Source organism: Vicugna pacos, chromosome 5, assembly GCF_048564905.1.
Source record: "Vicugna pacos chromosome 5, VicPac4, whole genome shotgun sequence".
NCBI lineage: Eukaryota > Metazoa > Chordata > Mammalia > Artiodactyla > Camelidae > Vicugna > Vicugna pacos.
Genome location: NC_132991.1, coordinates 52,578,058 through 52,606,022, shown reverse-complemented (window position 1 = coordinate 52,606,022; position 27,965 = coordinate 52,578,058). Strand labels below are relative to the sequence as shown.

Genomic DNA, 27,965 nt, shown 5'->3' with positions numbered 1-27,965 from the left:
CTGTTGGCCTACCAAGTATTTGGCAAAGACTTCAAAGATGGCTAAACCCCTTCAAATATGGGTAAACTATGTACTATCATGTATTTGTGATGACAAGGAAAAATTTGTTTTGGATCGTGGATGAAAGTGAGATTAAAACTTTAGTTTTATAATTGGAAATTTGGCTATGAATCATATAAACTTAATATTTAGGGCCTAGCCTATAAAACGACACAAAAGTTAAACAGATGTCTAACTACTTTAAAGTAGTTAATAGAAAGATAAGTGCAATTAACCATATAATCAGAAACCCAGATACTTTCAGTTAATTATCAGAAGCAAAGAAGAAATTAGATACTTAATCTGATGAAATGATGCCTGTGGTTTTAAGATGCTAGAATGTTAACATGTTTTAGCTATAAAGAATAATTTTCAGTTTCTCCTTCAAATATGTATATATAAGCATTTCTTTAAAAATACTAAATCAATCAAACTTTATGTTTAAAATGAAAAGAAAAATGCAAACCATATATCTGAGGAGTTAATATCCAAAACATATAAAGAACTCATGCAACTCAATAGCAAAAAGATAACCCAAATTTAAAAATGGGCAAACCTGAATAGACATTTCTCCAAAGAAGATACCAAAGGCCAATGGGTACATGAAAAAATGTTCAACATTACTAGTCATTAAGAAAATGTAAATTAAAACCCCTATGAGATATCACTTCACACCTATTAGAATGGCCATTATCAAAAGATAAGTGATAACAAATGCTGGTGTAGATGTGGAGTAGAGAATCCTTGTACACTGCTGGTGGGATTGTAAATTGGTGCAGTCACTATGGAAAACAAAATGGAGAATCCTCAAAAAATTAAAAATGGAACCACCATATCATCCAGCAAACCCATTTCTGGGAATATATCCAAAGGTAATAAGAACCCTAACTCAAAAAGATAGATACCCGCACCCCCATGTTCATAGCAGTATTATTTACAGTAGCCAAGACATAGAAACAACCTAAGTGTCCACTGATGGACAAATGGATAAAGAAGTTTTGAGATAAATAGAAATGTGAAATCTTAAATGTGAAATCTAAAATTTTTTTTAAATAGACAAAACAGAAAAGGAAAGGACACTAACATTTCATTAATAAATTACCATGTGCCAATAACTGTGTGATTTCATTTAACCCTTATTTTATATGCACATAAGATGAACAGTCCCTGTGCTATTTTCCAGATAAAGAAACTGGGTTTCAAGAAAATTTTGTCATGTTTATAGGATCCCTTAACTGCTAAGTGGTAAAACTGAGATCCAAGTCCACATCTTACTCTAAAGCCCTTATGCTTTGCCCTACTAACCTTCAAAGGTAGACTTTATCACAAAGGGTTTTTTTCTAAGTTTTCCTTGATTAAAAACCATCAAGAATTATAATAAAAGCATTTTTTAGAAACAGTGCACCTACCTAATTGTAAAATGTTAGAGATGAGAGTGTCCTTTGAAACAGAGTCTGTCCCTCTTTAACGATGTGCCTTTCCAAAAGTGCAGGCAGCGACTTGGAGGGGCCGATCCAACATTGTATCAACCTTATTATAATGCACTCATAGCTCACACTAAATATTATTTGTTTATAACTATATTCTTTGAGTTGCAAATTACTAGCTGACATGTTATAGACATTTATGCAAATGCATTGATTTATATTTTGAAATATTTTGAAATACACTAAGTCCACTTAACATTTTCAGGCCCTACATTTTTCACTAGGTCTAGATAAAATTCATAGTTCCCAGGAAATACGTGTTTATTGACTAAGGGGGGAAAATATTACTGAAAAAAGAAAGACAAAGTGCCTTACTAAGATTACTTGGTTAGTGGAAGTCAGGATAAGATCTCCTACTGTCTAGGTTTTGTTGTTGTTGTTGTTGTTTAAATTTCACCATCATCTTGTGCTTCAGTGTGGTGTTATTCTCAAAAGCATAGAATTCTATACAAAGCATATGTACAAGGCAGATTTGGGGGTCTATGTTCAAGTGGTCCTCATTTCTCTCCTGTGAAACTCAGGCTTTGAGTGGCATTTTAATTGGATATTAAATGGCATTCAGAGTTGAAAGGAAATGTAGCTAAGGCATTAGTAGTAGTAGTATTGTCTTGGTTTTTTTCTAAAATAAATAAGCCATAACATGCATAGGATAATGGAATATTTTGAGTAGTCAGTTATGCAGTGTGTTAGAGTATCTATGTAGATAGACTCTGTGTGTGTGTGTGTGTGTATGTGTGTGTGTGTAAATCCAACAGTAACTATAAAATTGTTAAATTTCAATACAAGGAAAGAATTAAAAGCTAGATCTATGGCTAGATCATGGCAGTCTGGAAATTAAAATCCAGATTTCCTGACTCCTAGCACACAGGGTATCATGGGGCTTTTTTATTTATTTTTAATTTTTCCCATGCTGCTGCTGCATAAATAAGGTAACGAAAAGCAAACAATTTCTATAGATAGAACATAGTGGTGTTGGCAATAACATAACCAGTATTTCTTTTAAACAAGGAAATTCCTACCCTGCAACCTCATTTTGAAGACCAACATGGTAAGTTCTCTGAAAAGCATTGACAAGCAGTGAGAAGCCAGGTTAACCAGTTCACATCCTGATTCTGCAATGCTTCTTCAGTCCATGGTTTTTGCTTTGATCATTGCTCAACACTTTAAGCTTACTGCTTTTTTGTAATACCTCAAATATTTCAATAATGGCTCAAGTGCAGGGTTGGGTTCTAACTTCTTTGTGTTTCACTCACAATGGCACACGGCTGCATGGACATGTTTCAACACATCTACCTTACAAGAGGAAACTGCTTAAAACTCAAGGCCACTGTTAATAAAAGAAAAGATGTGACAGAAAAGATGCCAGGAAATTTTAAAGACAATTTGTAATTGTGTTCAAAATTGTAACCACACTCAACAATAACATTTATCCTTCAGTCCTGAGACCCAGTAAGTGTCACCAACAGATGTGGACAAACTGGCTAAAGGACCACTTTAAGTCTTCTTATTGTATCAGCGCTCTAAACCATTTGTACAGATCTGATTAACTTGAAATCCACCTTTAGTCTCTCTCATCTAATCCTTACTTTCTGACTAAGAAATTAAAAGACAGTGTTTTTTAAGAGTCTTCAGAATGGTCCAGTGAAGATCAAAGTAAATGTCTTTAACCTTTCGTCACCAAAGCCTTACTTCCAAATATCATTGTTTTTATTTTGTTTAGTAAAATTCTAGGCAATAAAGCAGATATTAGACCAAGTTTCCTTTCACTTATTTTTAAATTGCAGTTCCTTAATTTCAACCAGTGGTCTTTGTGGACATTTCCTTCCCCAGTTAATAAAATCACCATCAGACGTAACCAACAAGTGCAATGATTAGATTGACAAGATTTCCAATTGAAGAAGGGAAAGAGCACATACTCTTTTGGCTCTAATACTGAGATGCCAAAATGCCAAACATTTTCATTCATTATTTTCGTCTTTAAAACAACTCAATGAGGTAGATACTGTTAATTACATTTTGTATGTGAGCAGACTGAAACTCAGAGAGGATGAGTGACTTGCTTAAAGTCACAGAACTAATAGGTGGCAGAGTTGGGATTCAGGCCAAAGTCTCTCTGGTTCCAAGGGTTACATCTTTTGATTATACCACACTTCTAGAAATACAATTTTTCTAAGATTGAGGTAGAAAGGGCTGAGAATAAGAAAATGATAAAGTAGGTAGTGTAGGTACTCAAGTATTTGAGTCTTGAAAATAATGGCATAAATAATAGAAATGATGGAAAATATGTGTACTTATATGGGGTATAGCAAATACACTTAGTTACAGACTGGAACAGTTTGCCGCTTCTAAATTTACAAGTCTTTAAAACTTCCAAGATCCATACTTAGATAACTTGTTCAGCCACACATGCTCACTTTGCTAAATATTGAAAATGAGAAATATATAAAAGTCATCAAAGAAGAATTTAAGATTTTGCTCCAGTTGGACTTTGAACATAAATGGATATATTGAACATACACTGAGGGTTAGCTATTCCTTGGAGCCCATACATGCGAAACAGTCGTCAGAGCTAGGGCAACACCCATGCCCCAGATTGTCTGCAGCAGGTTAGTGACTCAGCAGATAAGTAGATGTGAGTAGCTAATCGTAATTGCTTGGCTAATGATGTGTGTGTTTAATTGGAGATCTTTAATGATTAAGAGCAATTACTGTTTTTCAGGTAGTTATACTGTGCCTAGAGTAGATATTATTGCCAACATTATTAAGGTAATAATTACTAGGTAAACATTTCCTTTTTTAAGCACGTTGTGCTTACTCTTAAAAGGCTCCAGAAAATTAGTTTTTAATACCAGTGGCTCCATTATTGAGACATACTTCCAGGAACGTTATGAATATTTCATATGGAATTTGAAGGAGAGCTCTCTGTTTTATCCACTGTATCCAAAGTAATGTGTTCCATTCGGAACTCATCACCTTGCCCCACTCCTCTCCAAATGTGCTCTTCCTTTTTAGGAAAGGCTCTAGCATCTATAGCCTTAACTTCAACTTCCTTGTATCACCATCTGCCCCTCTACCATCCAGTTAATCCACTGACTTTTCATGCTCTCAGACCTTCTCCTTCCTATTCATTCGTTATCTACAGTCACAGGGACCTTTTAGAATAACATTTGAGCATGTGTGCTCTCCAGCTTAAAACCATTTAGTGGTTCCTATTCCTAACCATAACTCCTTTAAAAACGTTTGCAGTGTCCCCCAACATGGTACCTGCCTAATCTCCATACCTATCCAATGCCACTCCATGCTGCATCTTACTGGACTCCTCTCAGTTCCTCGAATCTGCAATGCCTTGCCTTATTTCTGAGACTTTGTTCTTGTTTTCCCCTTTGTCTTGAATAGTGTCCCCCTGCTTTTTCCTTCAGGTTTCAGCACAAACTTCCCTCCTCCATTAAGCCATTGCTGACCAAGTTATGTGCTCTGACTGTATTTCTAAGTGTCCTACATTTCTGCCACACACACCCTATCACCTTTCACTGTGAATCCGCACCCTTACTACATACTGTGGCATATATATATATATGTATATGGCACTGGCCTATAGTAGGGGTTTACTAACTAACTGTTAAATGAGTGAAATTTGGGTACTATGCTGAAAATATGAGGAGGGAGCAGAGTGATGAGATTTCTGAAAACTGTATCGTAATTATAATCATTAATGTGAGCATATAGGATTAACAGATACAAATTACTATACATAAAATAGGTAAGCAACAAGGATTTACTATGTAGCACAGGCAACTATATTCAATATCTTGTAATAGCCTATATGGAAAAGAATATATATATATATATATATTTGTATATTTGAATATATATATACATGTTTATATATCTGAATCAGTTTGCCGTACACCTAAAACAAACACAGTATTGTAAATCAACTTTATTTTGATTAAGAAAAAGATAAATGTAACTGAAAAGTTTAGTTAAGAGAGAATGGAGGGTATGTCTGTCCCTAAACATATGAAGGGTTCTCCGTTGGAAGAAGTATTACACTTCTCTGAAATTCTTTAAAAGAACGTACCAAGATCAATAGTTGAAAAATCTGAGGAGGATATTTCAACTAGATAGAAGGCAAAACTTTTCTAACAATCAGAGCTGAGCAATCATAACCACGATGTTTCAAAAAGAGGTAAACTCATCACTGGAAGTGGTCGAGTGGAATCTGACCAATTGGTCCCAGAGCAAGCAATCCTGCGTAGAACTGAGGCCAAAATAGAACCAGTACCATGGCTTTTACCAATTTTACTGCCTGTTTCCTTTGCTTAACAAAAATAATCCTTTTCAAACAAAATTAATGAAAGAGGATGGTTTTAGTGGAAGGTAAGGTGGCTACTAAGCATTCTTTTTTTCCATGATTATTCCATTTTCCATTGATTACTCTCATATCAAGTCCAAACTGTAAGTTTCACTTTCAGAAAAGAAAAAAAAGAGAAAAAAAGGCAAATCAACAAAAATCACAGAGGTTGACTGCTAAGTTTGTTAGGTTAGAGATGTCACAAAACTGAATTAATATCCAACTGTAGTGAATGTGGGAAACATGAATTTAAGTCACCACCTGGCTGTACTCTACTCAGTACTAGTTTTTTAGCTCTGAGCTGCTAGAAGCTAAATTTCTGATAAATGTCCATGACCAGAAATGAATGAAATTAAATAGAGCTGAGCATCTTTTAAAAATGCAAGTATTTAGTAAAATAGAGTAGTGGTAAGGGCATTCTAAGTAGGAAACATTTTCTACTCAAAGATTTAAGGTGGAAATCGTTAGAGGACAAGTAACCAGTCTGGTCAGAGACCCAGGTTCAGGCCTGGAAACAAAGTCGAATTGGAGAATTTGGCTCAACTCAGATTGTCAAGGATCTTGGGTATCAGGCTGAGGAAACTATGTGTTATTCCTGTTCCCTAGGGAGCAGAGAGTGAGCAAATGCAGGGAAATAAAAGAGTACTATTTGGAAAAGATGAGACAAGAATGTATAGAATAGGTCTCAAATATAAGCACAAATTACAGAGGTCTTTATCACAGTAGTCTAAAATATTAACAGTTTGTACGTCTTTAAATTTCTGATGTGTTGACAGTTGTCAGAATGTTATTAACCACCACCCTCCTTGCCAAAGGAAGCTCCTTGCTAATTGCTTGGCTAAGGGAAAAAGTACAGATCAATCTTGTCCCAATAAGATGACTGATGGCAGATTTTGGGGGATTTGTTTTTTGTTTGTTTTTTTACCATGGCTCTACATGGTACACCTTACAGTAAAAGAAGGTGAAAATTACAATGTGCAGATATTTGGAGTGATCTAATAAACAGATTTTTTTTTAATCTATGCTTCCAATTACCTAATGTTTGGTGACAATTGGTATGAGTATTTCTATATTTGTAATTTGGCTTTGGCGTGTTTAAAGCATGTAAATCAGTCTAGATCATGAAGCATATTATTAAACAGGGTTAAAAGCCAATAATATTTTTTTTTTAGTTTTTTGAAATATCATTTTGGTGCTTTTTTTGTCATGTTAATTTTTTTCTTCATCAAAACATTGAACCAAAATTATTTATAAAAAGCAAAATTCAAGTACTTTACTTTAAGAATAAGGAATCTTATTCATTATTATACAATAATTGCATTAATAAAAATACAAATCTGATGACTTACATAAGATATTTAAAAATTTTTTTTGTTTGTTTTATCTTGTTTTGTCTCAGTTTGCATATATTTCTCAGAGTGTAAGATCTGAAATAGGAAATCATCTTCTATTTCTTCTCAATTTATTTTGTGTCAAAGTTTCATGTTTATTTCATATCTAAGAAAGCTATTTTCTCATAAGAAGTTTGATGTTAAGGCCTTTCAGATTTTTCACTGAAGTGAAATGTAGGCTTGTAGTTTTAAAAACAGTGAGATGGATTCCAAATTCTAGCTGCTACACAGAAAAATTTAATATTAAAAGGGCAAAAAAATCTCAATAGAAAGTGGATTATGGTATGTCTGGAAAAACTGCCGAGAAGAATATCAAACTAAGTTAGAAAGGAGGAAATAGAATTGATGTGTGTAATGAGCTCATTTTGATGTAATATGTCAGCAGTAGCCCACAATGATAGACATGTTAATAAGTACCCAGATAACAGGAATACAGAGAATACAGTCTTATCTGACTCAGTCAGAAAATAATAAAGCAGCTGGAATACTGCAATGTGAAACGAAATATAGATATGCTTGCAAATAATTCACTGGGGCCAAAGTAAGTTGTTTCTGTGGTTTTCTTGCATAAAAAGTGAGGGAAAGAAAGAATAAGGAAGAATAAGGTACAAGGTCCACTCTAAAATTATTTTTCTTGCAGTTATTAAGTTTCACTTATGTGCAAATCTTACAAACCAATCAAATGGATTTTTCAGTGAAGTTGTATAATTTCAAATGCTTTTGGTAAGTAATGAACTATTTGCTTTTCTGTATTGACTATAGGTTTCCCGACAGTTTATTGCTAAAGAAAAGGAAATTGTTTAAGAAAAATTACTGGTAAAATGTTTATTTTACAATCTGAAGAAAATGAAAAGACCTAGCCCTTATTTATCTGGCCGCCTACGCTAGTGTAGAAGGAAAGTATCGCAGAGACTGCTGCTGTTTGATGGTATTGAACTGAACTCCTGAACACCTATGTCGTTGTAAGAAAGCAGCCAAACTGATTATATAGTCAGCTTTCCGCCATCACCATTTTACTGACTTTTTAAAATTAGCTTTAAATAATTTAAAGACAGCCAAAGAATAAAGTTAGTTATTAGGCAAAACATACTCAGACTTTAAATTGTCCTGTGAAAGGTAAAAAGTCCCCCCAGATAATCACTACTTGAAATTGTCAACGTGTCCACAGTTACTGGTTGCCTGTGGTGCTTAATTCAAAGCATGTATATAGTAAAACAATAATACAACCAGCTCAAGTCCTTTATTACTAAGACTTATTCTCACTGAGATGGTTCCAAAAATATCGTTCATCCTGTGCATTTTGCTGCAAAGGCCACTTTAAGTTACTCCCATAAATATTTAATGTAAGAGCTCATGACAGTCCAATGGGTCATCCTCTGTAGGTCCTCGTGAGGTGTAAGAATGGGGGTAAGCCCTATGAAATAATCAGGTTAGTTTGAGGTGAACCATTTTAGCTCAGTCTTCTTGACATTTTACTTCACTGACATGCGATGGTGAGTGGGTTTCTTGAAAACATTTTAAGTCATTGGGGCACGTGGGCAGGACTTAGGGTCCATGAAGGGAGAGTGGATTATCCTTAGAGTGTTTTGGAAAGCAAGTCCAGTTTGAGTTTGTCCTGCTCGATCTGAAATCTCTGCCCAGATGGAAAAGGTATTTTCGATAGGAGGGGACCTATGGCAAACAAGCAAAGTTTCTGTTCAGCCTTCGAGCCCTCTGCCAAAAATAAAGGAAATAGGAATGATAAAGCAGTAATGTTAACTGTGATCTAACACAGTTGTTTTCCCTTCTTCTGTTCATTTTTCTCCTTTAATTAAATCTCAGCTTTAGTACAATTATCAACAATTTGTGTAATAAAGATTCTATAGACTATGGAGGAAATAATTGACTTATTTAAAGCAAGAAATGGGAATAATGCAGATTATGGTGAAATGTTTAGCTTGTCACAAGACGACTTCACATGCCTTATCATAGCTAATTAAAAACTAGGACAGGTAAATTATAGGATGCAAATTAGAACTCAAAACAGATCAATTCTGAAAAGTGAAGTTTCCCTAGTCAAGCAGCCATTATATAATTAAGTGTGCCCAAAGCCCTTCACACCAACCAGAGTGGAGAAAGAACAAATCTACCATACATCATGTTGCTAGCATACCTCATCTTGCTTGATTCCAGCAGCAAAACCAGTGTTGGAGTTACCATAATCTGTGCTTCATGCAACTGGAAACTAAGACTCAGAAAGTCATGGTCATGCCATGATTTGATTCTAAGTCATGCCATGTTTACTGATCCTGAGGTTAGAGATCTTAGTTCTACACAAAACCACCTCACGGTGGTAAAGCCATGGAAAACCAGTTTAGAAGTTACTGTATTATTTTGGACTAAAACAGTAAGTGTCTGAAACTAAGCAGAGGCAATAAAAATACAGTGAGATAGACGCAGCCTGTACAAAAACATCTGCAGAAGAGCCACTGATAGAGTTAAGGGGCAAGGGAGAGAGGGAGGAGTCAGAGGCGATTCCAAGACTGTGGCTCAGTGATTAGAAGAATGGAGATACCATCAACAGAAATGTTTAGGTCAGGAGTTTAAATGTTGCTTTAAAGTTGGTTGACACCTGTCAGCTACACATTAACTTTCGGGTGGTAGTAGGAGGAGCTCACTTTCCTGATCTAATTATAATCCTTCTCCCTGTATTCATGAGTCATGAAAATGGGCACAGGAAACCTACCCAAATGAGAGGATAGTCCTAAAGTAACTAATACTCAATAAATGTAACTTATTTTTAAAAATATTCTTCTGATTAAAAAATAATTTAATAAATCTCACCATTTGAACTACACCAGTAATTTCAATGTTTTTTACTCATGGGTTTTCAAATAATGTGATTATTTTTTGATTTCTGGTTTTTAAATTCAAAGGGTTAGAAGTTTAAATAATAATTACTAGGTTTATTCCATTTGTAACCTGAATTCACAAAGCTTTTCTAGATAATTTGATAGGTCCTGGCCTTTTTAAAGTCACATCACTTAGTGGAGATAGATTTTATTATATGGATAAATAGCTGTTTTTACATATAGTTGGGTATTTGGCTTATATATGCATGTGTTTGTGCATGTCAGTGTCTGTGTATGTGTTTTCTAATAGTCTGTTCTTCAACAGACAGGGAAAAAAAGCAGAAAATAATGTTATATCATTGAGACAAATTATTCTAAAAATTGGATTCAAAAATAACTGTTGTTCTCATTCTTCCATTTTGTGCTTTCAGTTCTATTTTTACAAGAAGGTCAATATGTATTTATATGTAAAGAGTGTGATTATGAAAATTCTTTCCCATAATGATGGAAAATTGTTCCCAGAGAATGAAACAACAACAAAAACCAGGAAGAAAGATTGCAGATTTCCTTGCTTTTCTTAGCTCTCTCAGTACTTTTTCCTCAGCATTATTGCCAAGGTCGAACTGTAATTGTATTCTAACCAGACTGTCAATATATAACCAGATGATGCAGATTTTGGAAACTTATTTCACAAATAGCCTTGTTAAGCACTATAATTATCACTCTATAAAATTACTCTAAGTGCCACAAAGTCATTGAGTTAAATTCAAAGATAATCCTTTACCCACAGCACAGAAAAGACTCTAGGTTTAACATTTCCCAGCATGCTCTAGGGGCCCCTGAAATGCTAAGGAAGATGCGAAGTGTGGAGAAGGCAATGACAGCGCACATCCTGGGAGGGAGGAGGTGAATTTTGAGGTCCCCAATCATTGCAGCTGAGACATTTGCTCTAGAATCTTTCTCTGTCTCCTCCTCAGGCTTTCTAGGCTCCAGGTAGACTGCTCTTCTGAAGTGTCTGGACAATGAGTTACATCTGGTCAGAGTACCGGTGTTTCAGTACACCTCGGTACCCTTCATAGCATCCTACACAAGCCAGGCACGCATCCACATACCTGTCTAGGCCCTATGCAGGCATTTCAGCTTAAGCCCTTGGTAAATTCTGCCACCAAATTGTGTCTGGAATTGCTGGAACAACATCAGATCACGACTTGGTCAAAATCATGACTAGAAAATGATGAGAGAAAGGGCAGAAAATCCTAAAGCTTGAAGGCTTGCTCCTGAGCATTTCTAAACTTAATAACCCTTCTCTGCTAATTACATAGCTTGGCTAGATTTTTTTGTTAGCAATTTGGTAATTTACTATTCTCCTTGAATGTGACTATGAACTAGAAACAAAAAGGAAGAGCTGTTAGTAACTTTTTCAATCTTAAATTTGAAACTGAACGTGCCCATACGCTCCCCAGGACCACTGATGAGGATGTTGTCCGTGTGCATTATTATACAGACATGAAAAATGCACATCTGTCTATTCAATGGATGCATAATAGCCTTCTTTCTAATAAGTGTATTTTATATTTAGCAAAATTTGGTAGTGTTGAAAAACAAGCACTTCAGAGCCAGGGGAACCTGACTTCCTCACTTAATGAGCTTTAGGACGATAAACCACCTGTTCTTGGGGATAACACAGGCAGTAAGCAGCCACCAGAGAACCAGATCCAGGCCTGAGCGATTCCAGTACCTCTACTCCTGAGTACTACGTGCCTGTCTCCCCAAAATAATAGTTGCCATTTATCAAGAATCTGGTCTTTGTACCATACTTTACAACATTAACCTAATCCCCCAAAATGTCCTGTGGTTAGTATTTCTGTACTGAATTGAAATATATTTTGTATTTTGCCACATGCTGTTGATTTTAAAACCAATATACGTATGTCAAATAATATGCCTCAGGTAGGTTTCTCCATGAGGTAAGGGATGATGACTTACTTATTTTATCCCCTAGAGCAGTTAAGACTGTGCCTTAACCAGAATAAGTGCCCAGAAAATTTGATGGATTGCCATTGGATTTGAGAAGTGATTTTTTTATCCACTTAAAGTTAATAGCCCATAGGCATCTAATATCTACTCTACTAGATATTCACGCTACTAGTGTGAGTAGATACATCTACTCTACTAGGTTGGAATAAATAGTAAAATTTTAGCTCTGATGACAATGCTAAAATGCTGAAAGCCAAAGGATTGAAACAAGTCATATGAATGTTTTATAGAATAGTGGGCTTGATAAGTAAATGTCTCTATGTCTTGGCCAGAATTAATCATACCATGATCTGAGCAGTTGGGATTTCCATTATTAGAGCTGTATCCTGGTTCATCCAGATGTATTATTCTCTATTATCTAGACCATATGTTACTTGAAGATTTAGAAAAAGGACTCAATAAATACTTATTGAATTGAATTGAATCTATAAACCAATAAATACCTTCAAGAGTTGGAGGTGGGAAAAGAGCATTGGAATAACAAAACCAGACAATAAATCAGATCAAGCAAGGAGAAATTTTGAAATTTAAATGAGTCTCTTGCTGCAATTTAAATAAGATAAACTGGAAAAGATGGCGACTGGTTTACACAAATGAGTCAGTCTAAACTAAGTCTTAAGAGCTGGCAAAGGAACCGAAAGAAGAAACCAAAGAAAGAAAGCTTAGCCAGAATATAGCACAGGAATGGCGTATGGAAGGAAGTGAGAGCAAATGGAATGGAATCAAATGTGAGCAATCAAATGAGAGCTTAATAGATGTTGCTAAAGAATTGTTATACATCATATTCAATCTTCTTTCTTTTCACATACTATTAGGACATGAAGTGCATTTTTGGTAAAATACAAATCTGCCACAAAGATCTCTTGCTTACAATAGTATATATAATTAATAGACATATTAATATATACTTTTATAGACATCAGGAGCATGCTTACTTTTTTAAAATTCTAAAGGAGTCATATTTCATGAAAATGATGTTTGTAAACCAGACATGGTTAGTTGAATAAATACCACAGTATAAGATCCATAACAGTTCCATAATTATGTATTCTTATCCTGGTGAATCAGGAGGTATAGTACATCTTTTCTCTTATTAAGAACTACTGCCTCATGGGGACACTATTTAACACTGACCAGTGCAGTCAGGATTGGAAAAGAACTGGACCATCTTCTGATAAGAAATGCAGGTTTTAGGAAAACTCAGCTTTGTCAGCACAGATATGATGATGCAGGGGGACTGCATGTCTTCAGTATCTACTTGGTTGCAGATACTGTGCTGTGCAGTTTCTTACACCTTGATACCCTGTTTCAGAAAGGAGGGAACTGAGACCACAGAGGTCAAGTACACACCCAGTGTCTCACCGCCAGAAACTGGCAAAGCTGCAATTCAAACCAGAGCCTTTCTGCAGCAGGGTGGTGGGCATATCTCAGTGGTAGAGTGTGTGCTTAGCATGCACGAGGTCCTGGGTTCAATCCCCAGTACCTCTACTAAGCAAAAACAAAAACAAAAAAAAACAAAAAAAAAACTTCTTTTAAGCCTTACTCCAAAGCCAGAGCTTTATCTACCACAAACTCTGCCTTTCTACATCATGCCAAAGCACCTTAGGGTTATTTTCACCTGCTATATTTCCCACAAGTAGGAAAACAGACCAAGAAAAATAAAGTAAATTGACCCTACCACCATTCTGTCATATTTCACCAAGTTATTTCCAATTAAAATAAACGTAAAATGTGAGCAGTATATGCTGTTATTCAAGATGAGCAAAGGTAGTAATCTTGCTGAAATAAAGTAACACTATTTCATAGTTTTATGATTTGCCCTTTCATTTTTTTTCCATTTAACTTGAAGATTACAGTAGTCCTTTGAACACTTAAAGTACAGCAAACCTTGGCATGACCGAAAACTGGAACCTCATCTTTGTCTTACAATTGTTTCTATTGATTGGGCTACTTACTTGGCTGCACAGACTGAATAGTTGTGGGAAAATAAGTCAATTGTACAGTACATGAACCTCTGAAAGCCACATGAGTCCCTTGTCTTTAAATCATTTAGCACGGCTTGCCATTCTATAACTCATAGAAATAAATGCTGAAGAGAGAAAAACAGGGTTTTCTGACAGTTCTTAGAAATTAACACCAGTTAACCCTGGAATAGTCTTCAAACATTGAACTTTCTTTGTTCTGTACTATCATTAATACTGAGAAGGTGAAATATGTTGAACAATCAACAGTGGTTGTGGATCAGAATAAATTGCAACCATCTTCCCAAAGAACATGAAAAAGCAGAATGAAAAAAGCTCTATGGACTATGGGTCCAGAACAGTTTTTACTTAAATACATTTGATTGGAGTTCCCTGGATGTGACAGGTCCTCCAGGTCTGAGGCTGAAAATTCCAGTAAGATCCTCAGTGTGATTCCTGGAGCTTACATTCAAGGTACTCATTGCTTTTTGACCACACATCATTCATTTTGTAAAATAGAGGTTCTCCATGAAAAGAGATTGTGTGCATACGAATGCCCTAACATTAGAAATAAATCTCCACTTTAACTTGATGACACTGCAAAACCTCCCATCATCGGAAATCTGAGTCCAGCAATGTTCTCTAGTTGTCATCCATTGTCTCAGGACTTTTAAATCCAGAGCCTTAAAAATCTTATTCCTGTCAGAGTCCTAAAATGCAAGCCTCATTTAGAAAGTCACATGGTACCTCCAGAAAGAACTGTGGCTTCTTTTTCAGTGCATGGAGCCAAAAAGCCCAATCAATTGGAAATCCCAGTACTCTTTGCTGACTAATCTTACTCTCAAGGTTGAAAGGAGATAGTGCAAAATTTAATTCACATGTCTCTTATTAACTAATTTTTAGGAGCATTACCCATGTGAGAAAATGCTTTTGTTTTTATTCCTCATTTCTAAGACTATTTGGAGCTAAACGTGTCAAAGTGAAAGTCAATCTCCCCAAATTTGGCTGTGATAGGAAGTTCAATAAATATCCCCATTTTACATTGTGTTTCTGGTCCCGCTTTTTAGATGTACAGTGAGCTTTTAAATGATGCCAAAGCTCCTGGGTGCTTACCAAATCTTCACTAATCTCCTGGCCTCTCACAGTTCACTCATGTTTAGTTGGCATCAGGTCCATTAAAATTAACTATAACCATAATGTCTCTGCGTAACAGTAAGTGGGAAAGAATGGACACCACAAACTTTAATATTCAGAAGGCCTGATCTGGGCCGGCTTTCACCAGAGACTATGTCCAGCTCTGGGCTCCAAAGGCTGAGAGACAGGGAGAATTTGGATAGAGTTCATTAAGGCCTTACTGGGGATTGGAAATATTCAATCCAGAAAAGAAAATAATGAAGAGTTGCTTTATGTATTTAAAAATGTGAGTAAGTAAACTTTTATCGACAAGAGTGAAATGAAGAGTGATTTTAGAATAAAGTGGGACATTACTCAAGTTTGGTATAAGAAACTGTGTAACACCTAAAATTACTGGCTCCAGAATTAAAAACTAGGTGTAACTATGGATTCTTCTTTATAAAATGAAACAAGTCTCAGGGACTTGGGTTGATTTAGGTATTTTTCATGAAGATGTGTGGTTAGATTAGGTATTTTCTGGAGTTCTTTTTCAGTTCTAGGTTTCTGATAGCTAAATGTACAGGTTTCTCATAAGTTCCCTAAAGTCAAGTAATGTTTAAGTAAATCTAGAAGTGTGATTAAATAAATTGAAAGAGTGGCACTGCCATTTATTTCTAAATAGAAAATATTTATATGTAGTCATCCTTTGAAATAAAAATGTAAGAACCAAACCAGTTAACTACATATTATTCAAGAGGAAAAGCAAACAGTACAAGAATACAGAATGAGGCTCTTACTGCATGACCTAGGAGAGCTTACCACAAACAGGCACTTAATCAGAAGATGAACTGAACATAAAGAAAGATAAGCAGTTTGCTATAAGGTCAGTCACATTGGTAGCCCTAGAAAACATTTGAAAAAAGATGAAATTTGTCTTTGATGCTCCTCTACCCCCACATCTCCAGCTTCTAGTATTTTTTTTTTTTTTACTGCCATTGGCTGTTTAGAGTCACTTCTAGAAAACACATAATCTCTGCCTCCTCCACCATAAGGACATACCCTTTACTATTAAATTTTTTCAGGAATGATGCCCTCAATTCAAAAGTTTTAGTCCTGTGTCCCATTATTTTGAGTTAAATTGATTACTCTCCTCCAGAAGAAGATATATCCTTAACAATGATGCTTCTCCTGCTGAGAATTCTAGGCCTTTGGTTAGAAAGGAACTGATGTGACACTTTGTTGCCCTTGGAATCCTACCAGTTAGGTGCCCACCTCATCTATGGGTTGACCATTAAGATGAGCTGGCAAACAAACAATCTGGGTTTACATGCTAAAATATCTTTCTATTCTATTTCCTCTCTATCAGATATAAACAGAATACTTATGTATTTCTAAATCTTAAATTAAATCACTCTTTCAAATATACTTTAATAACTATTTCTGCAACTCCTGAAAAGATTTTTTTTAAAGTCAACATGTCTAATTCATTTAACAGTGATTACAATCTACTGACCTCATAATATAAATTGGAAGAGTTTGTTAATTATGTCTCTGTAATGGAAAATTTAATTTTCTTTGCTCCATTAATTGACAATAAAGATTTGCAGGGATTTCAATTTTAAACCAGCATTAATGACAGGTGATTCCAAGAATACTCATACGTGTCCTGGGCAATTTCAATAAATTAAGGAGGTTTATTTATTTACCAGGATTTAAAGCTGCACCCAATTTTTATTTGTCAAAGAACACACTGCTTTTGAGGGCTAGAAGCAGCAATTACCTTAAAAAGGTCATTTAACACTTAGACTTGTTGTTGTTTTTGCTGCTGTTGTTATTTGTATTGTTTCATCTGGTAATGTTCAGATAATATTTGCAAAATTTATCATTTGAAAAAAATTGTTGGATAGGGGAGAAATATGTAGTACAGATGAAATTATGAAGATTCTATTCTTCTTGTTTTTTCTTAAATCTTAAATAATCACATGCGAAGGTTGTATTCCAGAACACATCAGCTAATGACACCTAATATTCCTCACACTTTTGCAATTTTTAAGGGATATTCACATTAACTCTTTCAGTCATTACAACAATCCTGTGAAGTAGAAAGGATGGACCTTATAAGCTCTGTTTTATAGATAAGAGAATAAAGCTGGAAGATGTATCTTTAACACAAAACCCCATGGCTAATAAAGACAGAAGTTCAGGGTTGGTTTGGTGTGGTGGTGGCCATATACATTGCTGTACTCGGCCAAAGACTGATCAGTTCCTTGTAAACTATTCTAGTTCCTAAAAGAGGATGAAGATGGAGGGAGATGACTTTACTAAAATGACATAGTTTTCTGTGAAGTGCTATTTGCATCTAAGTTCTCTCCAGTGATGCTTCTAAACAGAGGATGGAGTTGATAAGGGAAATAGGACACTGACATCTAGTGATTAGGTGGTCTGGTAAGAAAAGGTTTCCAGAGAAAATCTAAATTTGGTTCACAGGGAAATTTAAATATAATTTCTAATCTACTTACCTAAATGGTCTAGACAGAAACTTTATTAAAGTTTAGCTTATTGATAGGGCCTGAATATCTGGTCACATTTATGGAGCCTTCACTGTGTAATGTAAACTGCAATTTGCAGGCCAGCATCCTGCCCTAAGAAATGCATGGGCTTTATAATTAGAATATGTAATCTGTCACTTTGAGTGGAATAATTTCTACAAAAATCTCTTCACTTCTCCGATATTCACTTCTCCCATCTGTAAATGGCACATGTTTGGCATTTAAGAAACAATAGTAGTTACTATTTTGGAGGCTCAAATGAGAGCCACACAGGTCACTTAACATGGCTTCACTTCAAACAGTAACAATGCCTGCAGAAAACCCTGAAAGCTGCTCTTTAGTAGACAGGACCCTAGAAATCAAATTGGGCAACACTTTTCAAGGTTAGCATAGAGAAATCAGTTGTAGGACATTGTGGAGAAGTTGGCCACTATAAGCAATGGCAGTGATGGAAAATTGCTATAAAATTGCCTCCAGTCTAGGAAGATTTCCTTATTATGTTTATCTACTTGTATTTATTTGTAAACTGTAAGTGCATACCATTTGCACCTCTTATTCAACTAAATATAAGTAATTTAATATTTATTAAGTGAGATAACATATTTGAAAATAATTTTAAAATGCTATAGCACTTTAAAGATACAAAATCAAATTATAATTCTTTGTTTTCAGCAGGGATAAATCTGCTTATTTATTTCCCATCAATTGAACACCTTCCTGTATTTGGGCTCAATGACGAAAATTCTACTGGAATTTTACGTTCTTATCTTATGTGTGTTTCCCTAATTAGAAAGTAATCTGAAAAAATCAAAGGCTGTTTTGCCCTGGGGTCCTTAAAACAAATCATTCACTACAACTGTGCTTAGACTCATTCCGTTTCTACTATTCAAACTCCTTTTGTCCACCTTATTATTTATACCTGCAAAAAGTTCAACATCAAGTCCTGCCTGGATGCAAATTAATGCCATGACCTTTTCTGTCTTACTTGTATTTCTAGAAACAGCACTTAAATGTGAGATTAAAATCACTCCTATTCAATAAGTAAACAATGACTATGAATTGCAGATCATAGTTTTTTATCAGACATAGTAATGCAGCTTTACTTTTTACAGGAAGTGGAGAATAAAACCTCAACAAATGGATACATCCCTTTAGAATGGCTTTCAAATGGGCAGTGCTGAAAATTGATCTGGTTACTTGTCAATTGCATTATTCAGAGATGATATCAGCAGCAAAGCTGTAGCCAATGCTGGTTCATTGCCCACCCCTTGACAACCTTTGATAAATAAAAAGCCTACTCTGTAAAGATATCTAGAGCTGTAATTTGAGCTATGAAACCTAAGTGAACAATTTCCCACCAGGCTCACTAACAAGCACTAAACCAGATTGTATACAAACACCTGAACACATGGCAGCAAAGGCTAACAAAACCTTTCATAGCCTGTCATCACCAAGTGAGTCATTCTAGAGGAAAAGCAGCCAGTTGGCTGAGACAGTTTTCATAATATCTATTTCTGATTTTGCTTACAATCCATTTTGCAGACTAGTTTGTTAGATTGTTGCTAATTGAAATCTTTTGGCAATGGCATGCTCTTTGGTGTTCTTCAAACAATTCTGTTCTGTTCCATCAGCACATAAGACATCATGCTTCTTTACCTGGGGGGTTGTGTTCATTGAGAATCACAAGTGATGCTGGTGTAGGTCTCCTTTTCCTGATCTGCAAACAACAAAGGCCCAGCCAAGGTCAGCGAGAGTCAGACTCTAGGTTTCTCAACAGCTTGCAAAGCTGTCCTATCCTCATCTTTTTCCAACATACAAAAGTAAATTTCTGGAGAGCACAGAGTAGGTACTTGTTAATTTTATTTTGAATAATAGAAAGCCAGAGAGCAGAACTATCAGATATTACCTACTATATTTCCACAGAAAAGAAATAATTGTATGTAATCAAATGACACCACTGAATATTAATATGCAGTGAAGGTACAGGGATGACTTGCTGATTTTAGTGGCTCCTTAGAGCCTTATAAATTGATGATGCTTTCAAGATCCATTACCCTTATTTCTAAATGGAGTAAAAGAAGCTTAGAAAACTCAAATCCTAGCAGATTAAATTTAACAGAATGAGTTTTTACTTTCAATTAACATTGTAAGCTTGTCTTATTTTCCAGTATATTTGGAACGAATTAACAAAGAGTGAATATGAATCTTATGAAAGTATGTAATTCATTTAAAACTAACAGGTTTGGGGGGAGTTCCTTTATTTTAAGAGTTACAGGAGCATATTATGATTAGAATTACTAATGTATCCTGGATTTCTTAAATATATAAGTAAATTTCCAAATCAGTAGGATAGTGGATAAATTTTACCAATGACATCTTGTCCAGATAGAAGGAATGCTCCACCCAACATAGATATATGTTCAAGGTTATATTTATCTGACTGGAGTCTGGGTAAATCTGCTTCAGATTATCAAAACATCCTAGAAAGTGATGAGTCTCAGATTCAATCATTATTTTTAAGACTTTGTATATAATATTTGGAAAAGGATTCAGAGATAATTTAGGTTTTAAGAAATTAATGAATTAGGTTGACGACCCCATAAATTTCTTGGCTTTTGTCTCCCCACGGTTGTAATTTTATCACAAATGATCTTTTAAGTGGTTCCACTGAATCAAGAGTCTAAGTAAATCTGAATATGAAAGGTGATACAGTAAACCAATCTCACATGAAGGAGAGAGAAATACAGATATACAGATATAATAGACTTTAGGGAAAATGTTACAATACTATTTTTAAAATCTGAATAAAATGTTCTTTAAATTATACATATACCAATTATCCTATCTATCATTATATTACATATACTGCTTTGGATTCACAATGAAAATAATCACTGCTTTGGATTCACAATGAAAAACATTAAAATAAAATATTAAGCCCGTAATCTGAAATTATTCCACAGTTTAATGCTTTCATCATTAAATATTTTGATTTTATAAAGAATAAAATAAAAGCTTGCTAATTTTGAGAATTTTTTAAAAGTTTCTCTAAATGTTGAACTTGTTATTTTAATATGCAAATGCAAACAGATTTTGGATCCAAATCTAAATTTCTAATATAACCATTTTTCCTCAGTGGGTGTTACTTTGTATCACATGAGATGCTACATTTTAGGCAATAGTTTCCCAGTGCAACTTAAATACAAATGCAGATGGAAACGAACTTATTTCTCATTTACATCTCCTGGAAAGTCACAAAGTTAGGCAAATTCAAGAGGTAGGGAAGCTTTCAATTAATAACAAGAATGTCCATGTATACCACTTACGCACAGGCACTGGTCCCCACCCAGTTCCCCTTACCTGCTCAGCCGCTTCGGGTGCAATCTGACTCTGGAATAAAGGCACAGCAAATTGTATCTTTTTGGGACTGTTGGGCTCCATGATAATGATGAGAATTAGAGATGTGAAGGGCTCAGAAAGACTAACCCCAGGTGGTGTCTCGGATATGTTTCCTCAGGCGTGCTCCACCCAGCTACACAGAGTGCTTTGTAATAAACAGCTGTAATTCCAGAGCGAGCAAGGGAAGATGCCGAGGTCTGAGTAGCTCCCTTCTTCAACATCCACGGTGATGCCTGGCTTGCCTGATCCCCACCAATCCCTTGGATCCTTTCAGCACAAGACAGAAAGGAACAACAAGCTAATTGTGTGCCTCTTCACTAATATACACATGCCAAGCTTTCACTCAGCAGCTAATTGAAAATGCAATGCTAGCCTTGAAGGACCTGCTGCCCTGGGATTTGAAAGAAAGGCTCTATCCACTGTACATTACTAACCGGCTGCTCAAAAGTGCAATGTAAGCTCCCTCTGAGTATTGCAGGGATGGACCATCCATTATTGATGAGCAGAAAGCAGGAAGTTTTTAGAGTTGGGGGCAGGGTTTGGGTATGGAATCATTTCATTTCTCTTGTAGCACCTTATAAGTCAGACACCTTTGTTACTTCACATTCAGCCACCGAATTGATGAATGGCCATGGAGGGTAAGCCACAACCAGTGAGATCAGCTACACTGACTCTGTGAGATCTGGTTAGGTAGAACCGATCACGAGAGGCAGAGCATCTGTGGGGTGGTGAGGACAACATTGCCCCCGAGGAGGAGCTGATCTCAGTTCAAATTCCATCTCTACCATTAACAAGCTCTGTGGCCTCAGGTAAATCAGAGGCGATGTCTAGGCACCCCTACCTTCCTTAGAAAAGCAAGGGGTTCGGACTTGATGACCTTTAAGTTCCTATTCTGTTCCAACATTCTGTAATCATAGTTCACAGTTTTCATTCGAGTGGAAAGTATTGGAAAGCTAAATTTAGCAAGCAGCTTGAAAGTCACTGCTGCCGCGATGACCTCTATTTTATTTCCTAGTAGAGCCATTTATAGCCTCTGATTTGGAAGAATACAGAAGTGTCTAGAAAACATTAGTGGAAACCTTATGGTATCCAACACTTGGATTTGTTGTCAATAGTAGGAGTACATGCAAACAAAAGGTCTTGGGAAAAGAGTGTAAAAGGGGGAATCTTCAGAATGATAGAGGAGGATGGTCATACTGGCTAGTGGTGAAGGCAGAGGGAGACACTGGTCTACTCTTCACGTCTGTTAATATCTGAGGGGAGGTAATAGCATAGCCAGATGGCCTTCATGCATTCAACTCTTTTTGTAGAGGAAGCCTGAAAACGAAGCCGCTTTAATAGGAGACAGAACTTAAGTTCTCTACTTCCTTATTTGAGATAGAGTATTTGATGGATACAAGATTTTTATGTTTTGGATTTACATAATACATTTAGATATTCCAGGTATTTACAAATAAAGTTTTCTTTCCTTTTTCTTTTTTTGAATTTTAAGTCCACACCCAGTATCCATTTTGACGATTTAAGTATGCAACGTTCTGTTGAAAGAGTATAGATAGTTATGTGCATTATTCAAATACTTTTCCGTACCCTCTAGGGGAAAAGCAAATGAAAATGTGGATGTGAAAGCACTTGCAGTTGGAGAACAGTGCTGACCAGCAAGAAATCTTGTGGTGGGTTCATCTTTGTCGTGTTGAAAGGAAACTTATAAATTATGTTTTGTGTAACAGTTTACAAAAATTCTTAGCATGAAAATCCAAATTGATGTCATTCAAGCAGTTATTTCTCTGAATAGCTCTTCAAATTATATATAAGGAAAACAAGACCATTTCTAGGGAGCAATTAATCTAAAACTTCGTTTAGTGTAGTTATTAAGAACTCGGTAGCCTTGAGTTCAAATCCTGGCTCTGTTAGTTCCTCAGTTTATCAAGGTGGGCAGTAAAAGAATTTTCTTCTTGTGAGGTTTAGATGAATTAATTCTTTCAGAGAGCTCATCACAAGGCCAGCACATCATAACCACTAAGTAAAAGGTAGCTAGATTTTTTTTAAAGGCTGAAAATATATATTCTTAATCTGGATTACTAGGGATCTCTACCTATTCAGAAGAATTTGATACCAGTTAGAACAATAAGTGATAAGGTGACATTTCATGTATGCATTATGGTATAAATATCAATAAAATGATTCTCATCAACTAATTGCCCTGTTCTGAATAGTTTGACCAGAAATAGTGTGGGCTGTCTAGAGCCTTTAAACTCCTTCACCAGGCCAGCTGCTGTGCATGCTTCAGGCCTCAGCTGAATGTTATTACCTCTGGGTAGCTTTCTTTTTTTTTTAATTGAAGTATAATTGGTTTACAGTGTTGTGTTAGTTTCTGGTGTACAGCAAAGTGATCCAATTACATATATACATATTCTTTTCCATATTCCTTTCTATTATAGGTCTGAGTAGCTTTTATAGATTTCCTCCCACCCACATTGGGTTTACAGCCACCTCTTCTGTGTTCCCAAAACACCCAGAATACCTCTACTTACTATAATAACTACTGGTCTGTCTTTTAACTGCCAAGCATTTTGCTGTGCCCCTCATTCACACAGCAAGTGTTTGTTGAGAAGATACTACAACCTACTCCATGCCAGGCCTTTTGCTATGGCATGAGAGGAGAGATTGTGTTAAGGTGTTTGATGTCCTTTTATGCTAAACTGTTATTCCAGGAATCACTTAAAATGCAACTTAAATTTGAAATAATCAAAGGATTTTAATGTGTCTATATGGAGAGTATAGTTACACTAAATATTAGGTATCCATTTTTCCCCCGTTAGAGATAACAATAATAGCTACACTTATGATGTGCCAGGCACATTTTTAAGTGCTTTATCTGCATTAATTTATTTAATACTCCTACCACCCCTTAGAGGGAGGTACTATTGCCATCCCCATCCCTAATTTACAATGGAGAAATGGAGAATCAGAAGGGTTAGGTAATTTGCCCAAGGTCATCCAGCTAATAAGCGGCAGAGCCCTCATTCAGATGCAGGCAATTTTGCATCAAGTCTGTGCTTTAATCACGTTGACTACTGTCATAGAAGGGCCCATAGAGAAATCCATGGAAGGCACCAGAATGCCTACCGTGGTTAGATGTTCTAACCACAAAAGTCCCATGGTAAAAGATCCTAAGATGACATGGCGTATGAATAGAAGGAAAGTAGCATGATTACAGGATACGAATAATCACAATCTTACATTTCAAATTATAAATATCAGCATAGACTCGAGAATCCAGGGTTGGATGTTATGTCACAAGCTGACTTGAAAGAAGAAGGCAGCTTTTCTTTTCTTTCTTTTTATTTTTTTTTTGAAGTAATGGGATCTATCATTAAAGATTTAAAAAGCCTCTAGAGCAAGCAATAACTACAGTCCCTTCGAGATAAGTGGTACTATCAGTAAAGAAGGTAAAACGTCAGGACAGTAGACCATTGGGCCTTCCTAGTTTTACTGTGTAACATCTGTCTGACCCTGTTTTCCAGAGCCCCGCAAGACCCCCGCATAGGCTCCCTCTCCCCCCACAGCCGGCCGGTCTGTGCCCTCCTCTACTGATGGTCCTGGGAAGCTCTCCTGCCTTCCCTCCTTTTATCCAAATTGATCCATCCTCTAATTCTACTTCCTTAGAAAGGCATCCTCCAACTCTCCAGACAGGAGGAATCACTCCCTTTTTTCCTCTTCTGGTATTTAATGATAGGTAGCATATGGGGGTGTCACTCACTAAGAGAAAGAATGTGAGGATGATGAGATGTAGAGCCAAGAGTCAGTTACATTTGATTTAGATGTGGATTGGTTGCCAGTGAGTCATCGGGTGGAAATGCTCTTTACATTTTCTCATCGCTAAAATTAGTGAGTATTAAATTTTTTAATTGGGATGAAAATTCTGACCATTTCAGAGGATTCAGATATGAGGATTCAGAGACATGAGTCATGAGAAGTGCTCACCACACTGCCTGATTGTGACAGATGGTATTTGCAAAAATGGTTGTAACATCTCCCATTCCACGTACTCCTCTGTCATGTGTCTTTACTACTCCCTCACTAAGAAGTGCGATCAAATTCTCCTCCCTTGATTCTGCCTTGCCTTAATGGCTTGTCTGTAACCAGTAGAATACAGAGGAAGTGATGCTACATGACTGCAGCGTCTGGGTCTTAAAAGGCTGTGCTAATTCTGCTTAGTTCTCTTGTAACACTTACTGTCTTGTGCCTCCTTCTGGGAATTCCTCCTCTTAGACACCAGCCACCGCACTGCAAAGAAGCCAAAGCTGCAGAGAGGATCTATGTCAGTACACTGGTCAACAGCCTCAACTGATCCTGGCTTCCCAGTCATTCTTGCCAAGGTGCCAGATATGAGTTCAGAAGCCCCTAGAGCATTCTAGTCCCTAGCTACTCAAGTCATCCCAGCTGCTTGAGTCTTCAGAGCTGATGATGCCAAGGTGCAAAGAAAAGAACTCCTGCTCAACTTTGTCTGCACTCCAGATGCTCCCTCTTAGGACACATACTTTCAGAACCCAGGTGGTACGCAGTGAGAAGCCCAAACTATGTGGAGAGGTTATATGTTGATTCTAGTCAGCAGCTCCTGTGAAGATCAGTTTTGAGTCACCATAGCCATCCCGTGAGACATGTGAGTGAAGACGCCTCCAGAAGACGCCAACGCCTGTCACGTGAGTCACTTCCGGCTGTTTGCATGTTCCAGCTGAGGCCCCAAACATCATGGAGCAGAGACAAGCAATCCTCACTCTACCCTATCTAAATGCTTGACCACCAGAGTCTGCCAGCATGAAAACCGATTGCTATTAGTGCCACTAAGTTTGGAACAAGGATATGGAGTCAAAACTTGGCAATTGTTGGCTACTTTTAAAATCATTATTAATATTTTTATAGCTGGCCCTTTTATACATGGGTTTATAACTCAGAAGAGAATTCTGGCTTAAGATATCCATATAAACATGAGTCATTCAAATAAACAACTGAAGTCATGGAGTAGGTAAATTATTCCAAGACTGTGTAGAATCAAAGAAGAGGAAGTATAGAATTTTGAGAAACCCAAAGGCAAAGGGAAGACAGAGAAGACAGAATGGAAACAAACAAAATTAGTCAAAGAGATAAGATCAGGAAAGAATGGTAACATGGAAATCAAGGCTGAAGAGAGTTTCTTTAGGAACGTTGTAATCAGCACTTAAAAAAATCTAGAGAATGCAATTATGATTGTCAAAAACTGTTTAATTTGAGTAAATAGGATGAGGGAGAGAGTGGGAGAGTTAAAAAAAAAATTCAGACTAGTTCTTCCAGAAAACTTTGGCAACTGAAGAAAAGTCTCCTTCAAACATAGGACCTTACAGCACAGAGCAAGAGCAAGAGTAGAGTGGAAATTTTTAGGTCTGTTTCATAGATGAGCAAGACTTGAGGATGTCCTGGGCTGCAATGAGGCAGCCAGTGGGCATGGAGGTTGAAAATTCAGAAGACACGGAGAAGAGGGAGGGAGAATTTGGAAAAAAAGAAAAAAAGAAAAGAAAAATATAAACATATATATATTTTTTAATTGAGGAAAATAAAATGTCGGCAACTTATTTCAGATTATTATCTACTTTCTCAGGATTCCTGAATAGTAGGCCAGTTTGCTTACTAGAAGGCTGTGGGTGTGCCTCCCTTTCTTAACAACATAAACAAATGAATAGATAAATAATCCATTTATAAAAGTTTTCACATTTTACCAATTTTCAATGATTCAGTGGAATAAAATTATGCTAAATGGTATTTTATTGGATTTGGATTTAGAGTAACTTCTAAAAGCTCACCTCTGTTTGTTGATACCATTTTTAAATAATTCAAACTTTTTTTCCACAGTGTTTTAAGTACATTTAAGTGAGAAAAAAGGTAGCTTATTCAACAGTATGTCTAGTATTTCAGACGTATTTACATGGATACACACAGTGTGTTCGTGCATAGAACACATACTGACACAGACATGCGCAGGCATTTATATTTGTGTGTGTGATGTGGGAAAATATCTGGACGAACCTCTTCTGAGATGGTACTAGGGCTTATCTCTGGGAGGTGGGACTATATGTTATATCTTCATTCTGTATTTTCGTACTTTATACAATGGGCTGGTATTCATTTTATAATTAAAAAGTAGCTTCAAAATAACAAAGATAATTTTTAAAGTCATTCTTTAGAAGGTCTTCATTTTCATTCCTAAAAAGTTTATTTCCACACTCTCCCTTAAATCAGAGAAATTGAAATAGAATAATTTTTCAGAAAACTATTGTCTTTGTCTTTTAATTCAGGACAACCTTTTTTGGATGAGATCATTATTTTCATACGAATATGGAATTTACCTCACCTATTAAATGCAAAAGAACACTGTAACACTCTTATATTTATCTAGAACAGCAATATTGCAGGAACGACTGCGGGTACACAGAGGGCCTTCGAATATACTTGCTGATATATGCACTGTAATGCACAGGCACTACACTGATAATTGGAAAATATCAGGAAGAGCTTTGCTTTCCTGGAATTTCCTTGAAAAACCACTGTTATTTTCTTGGTAGCCTTGTTGATTGTCTGAGCTATGGATGACAAATAAAAATTTCCTTACTTTTACTATTACATAATTAAAACAGCATGAAAGAAACAAGGTGAGAGAAAGAGAGAATTAAGAGGGCAGAAAATAAAGCTCCTTAAACTAAGGGAATTCAAGTCTTTTACTCAGAAGAAAGTTTCAAAATAGAAATAGTATTTCGTGCTACACAATGCATT

At 36.1% G+C, this 27,965-nt stretch overlaps 1 protein-coding gene across 1 annotated transcript in view; it reads right to left on the bottom strand.

Annotated features, from left to right (window-relative positions):
• The window catches only part of PPP1R1C (protein phosphatase 1 regulatory inhibitor subunit 1C), a 106,655-nt gene extending 85,452 nt beyond the window's left edge, over positions 1-21,203 (bottom strand). Inside the window, exons 1-2 of the mRNA XM_072961263.1 lie at positions 21,123-21,203; positions 19,419-19,479 (exon numbers count right to left, since the gene is read on the bottom strand). Of these exons, the coding sequence (XP_072817364.1) occupies positions 19,419-19,479; positions 21,123-21,203 (142 nt within the window). The remainder of the gene's footprint in view (positions 1-19,418; positions 19,480-21,122) is intronic.
• Between the last annotated feature and the right edge of the window lie 6,762 nt (positions 21,204-27,965).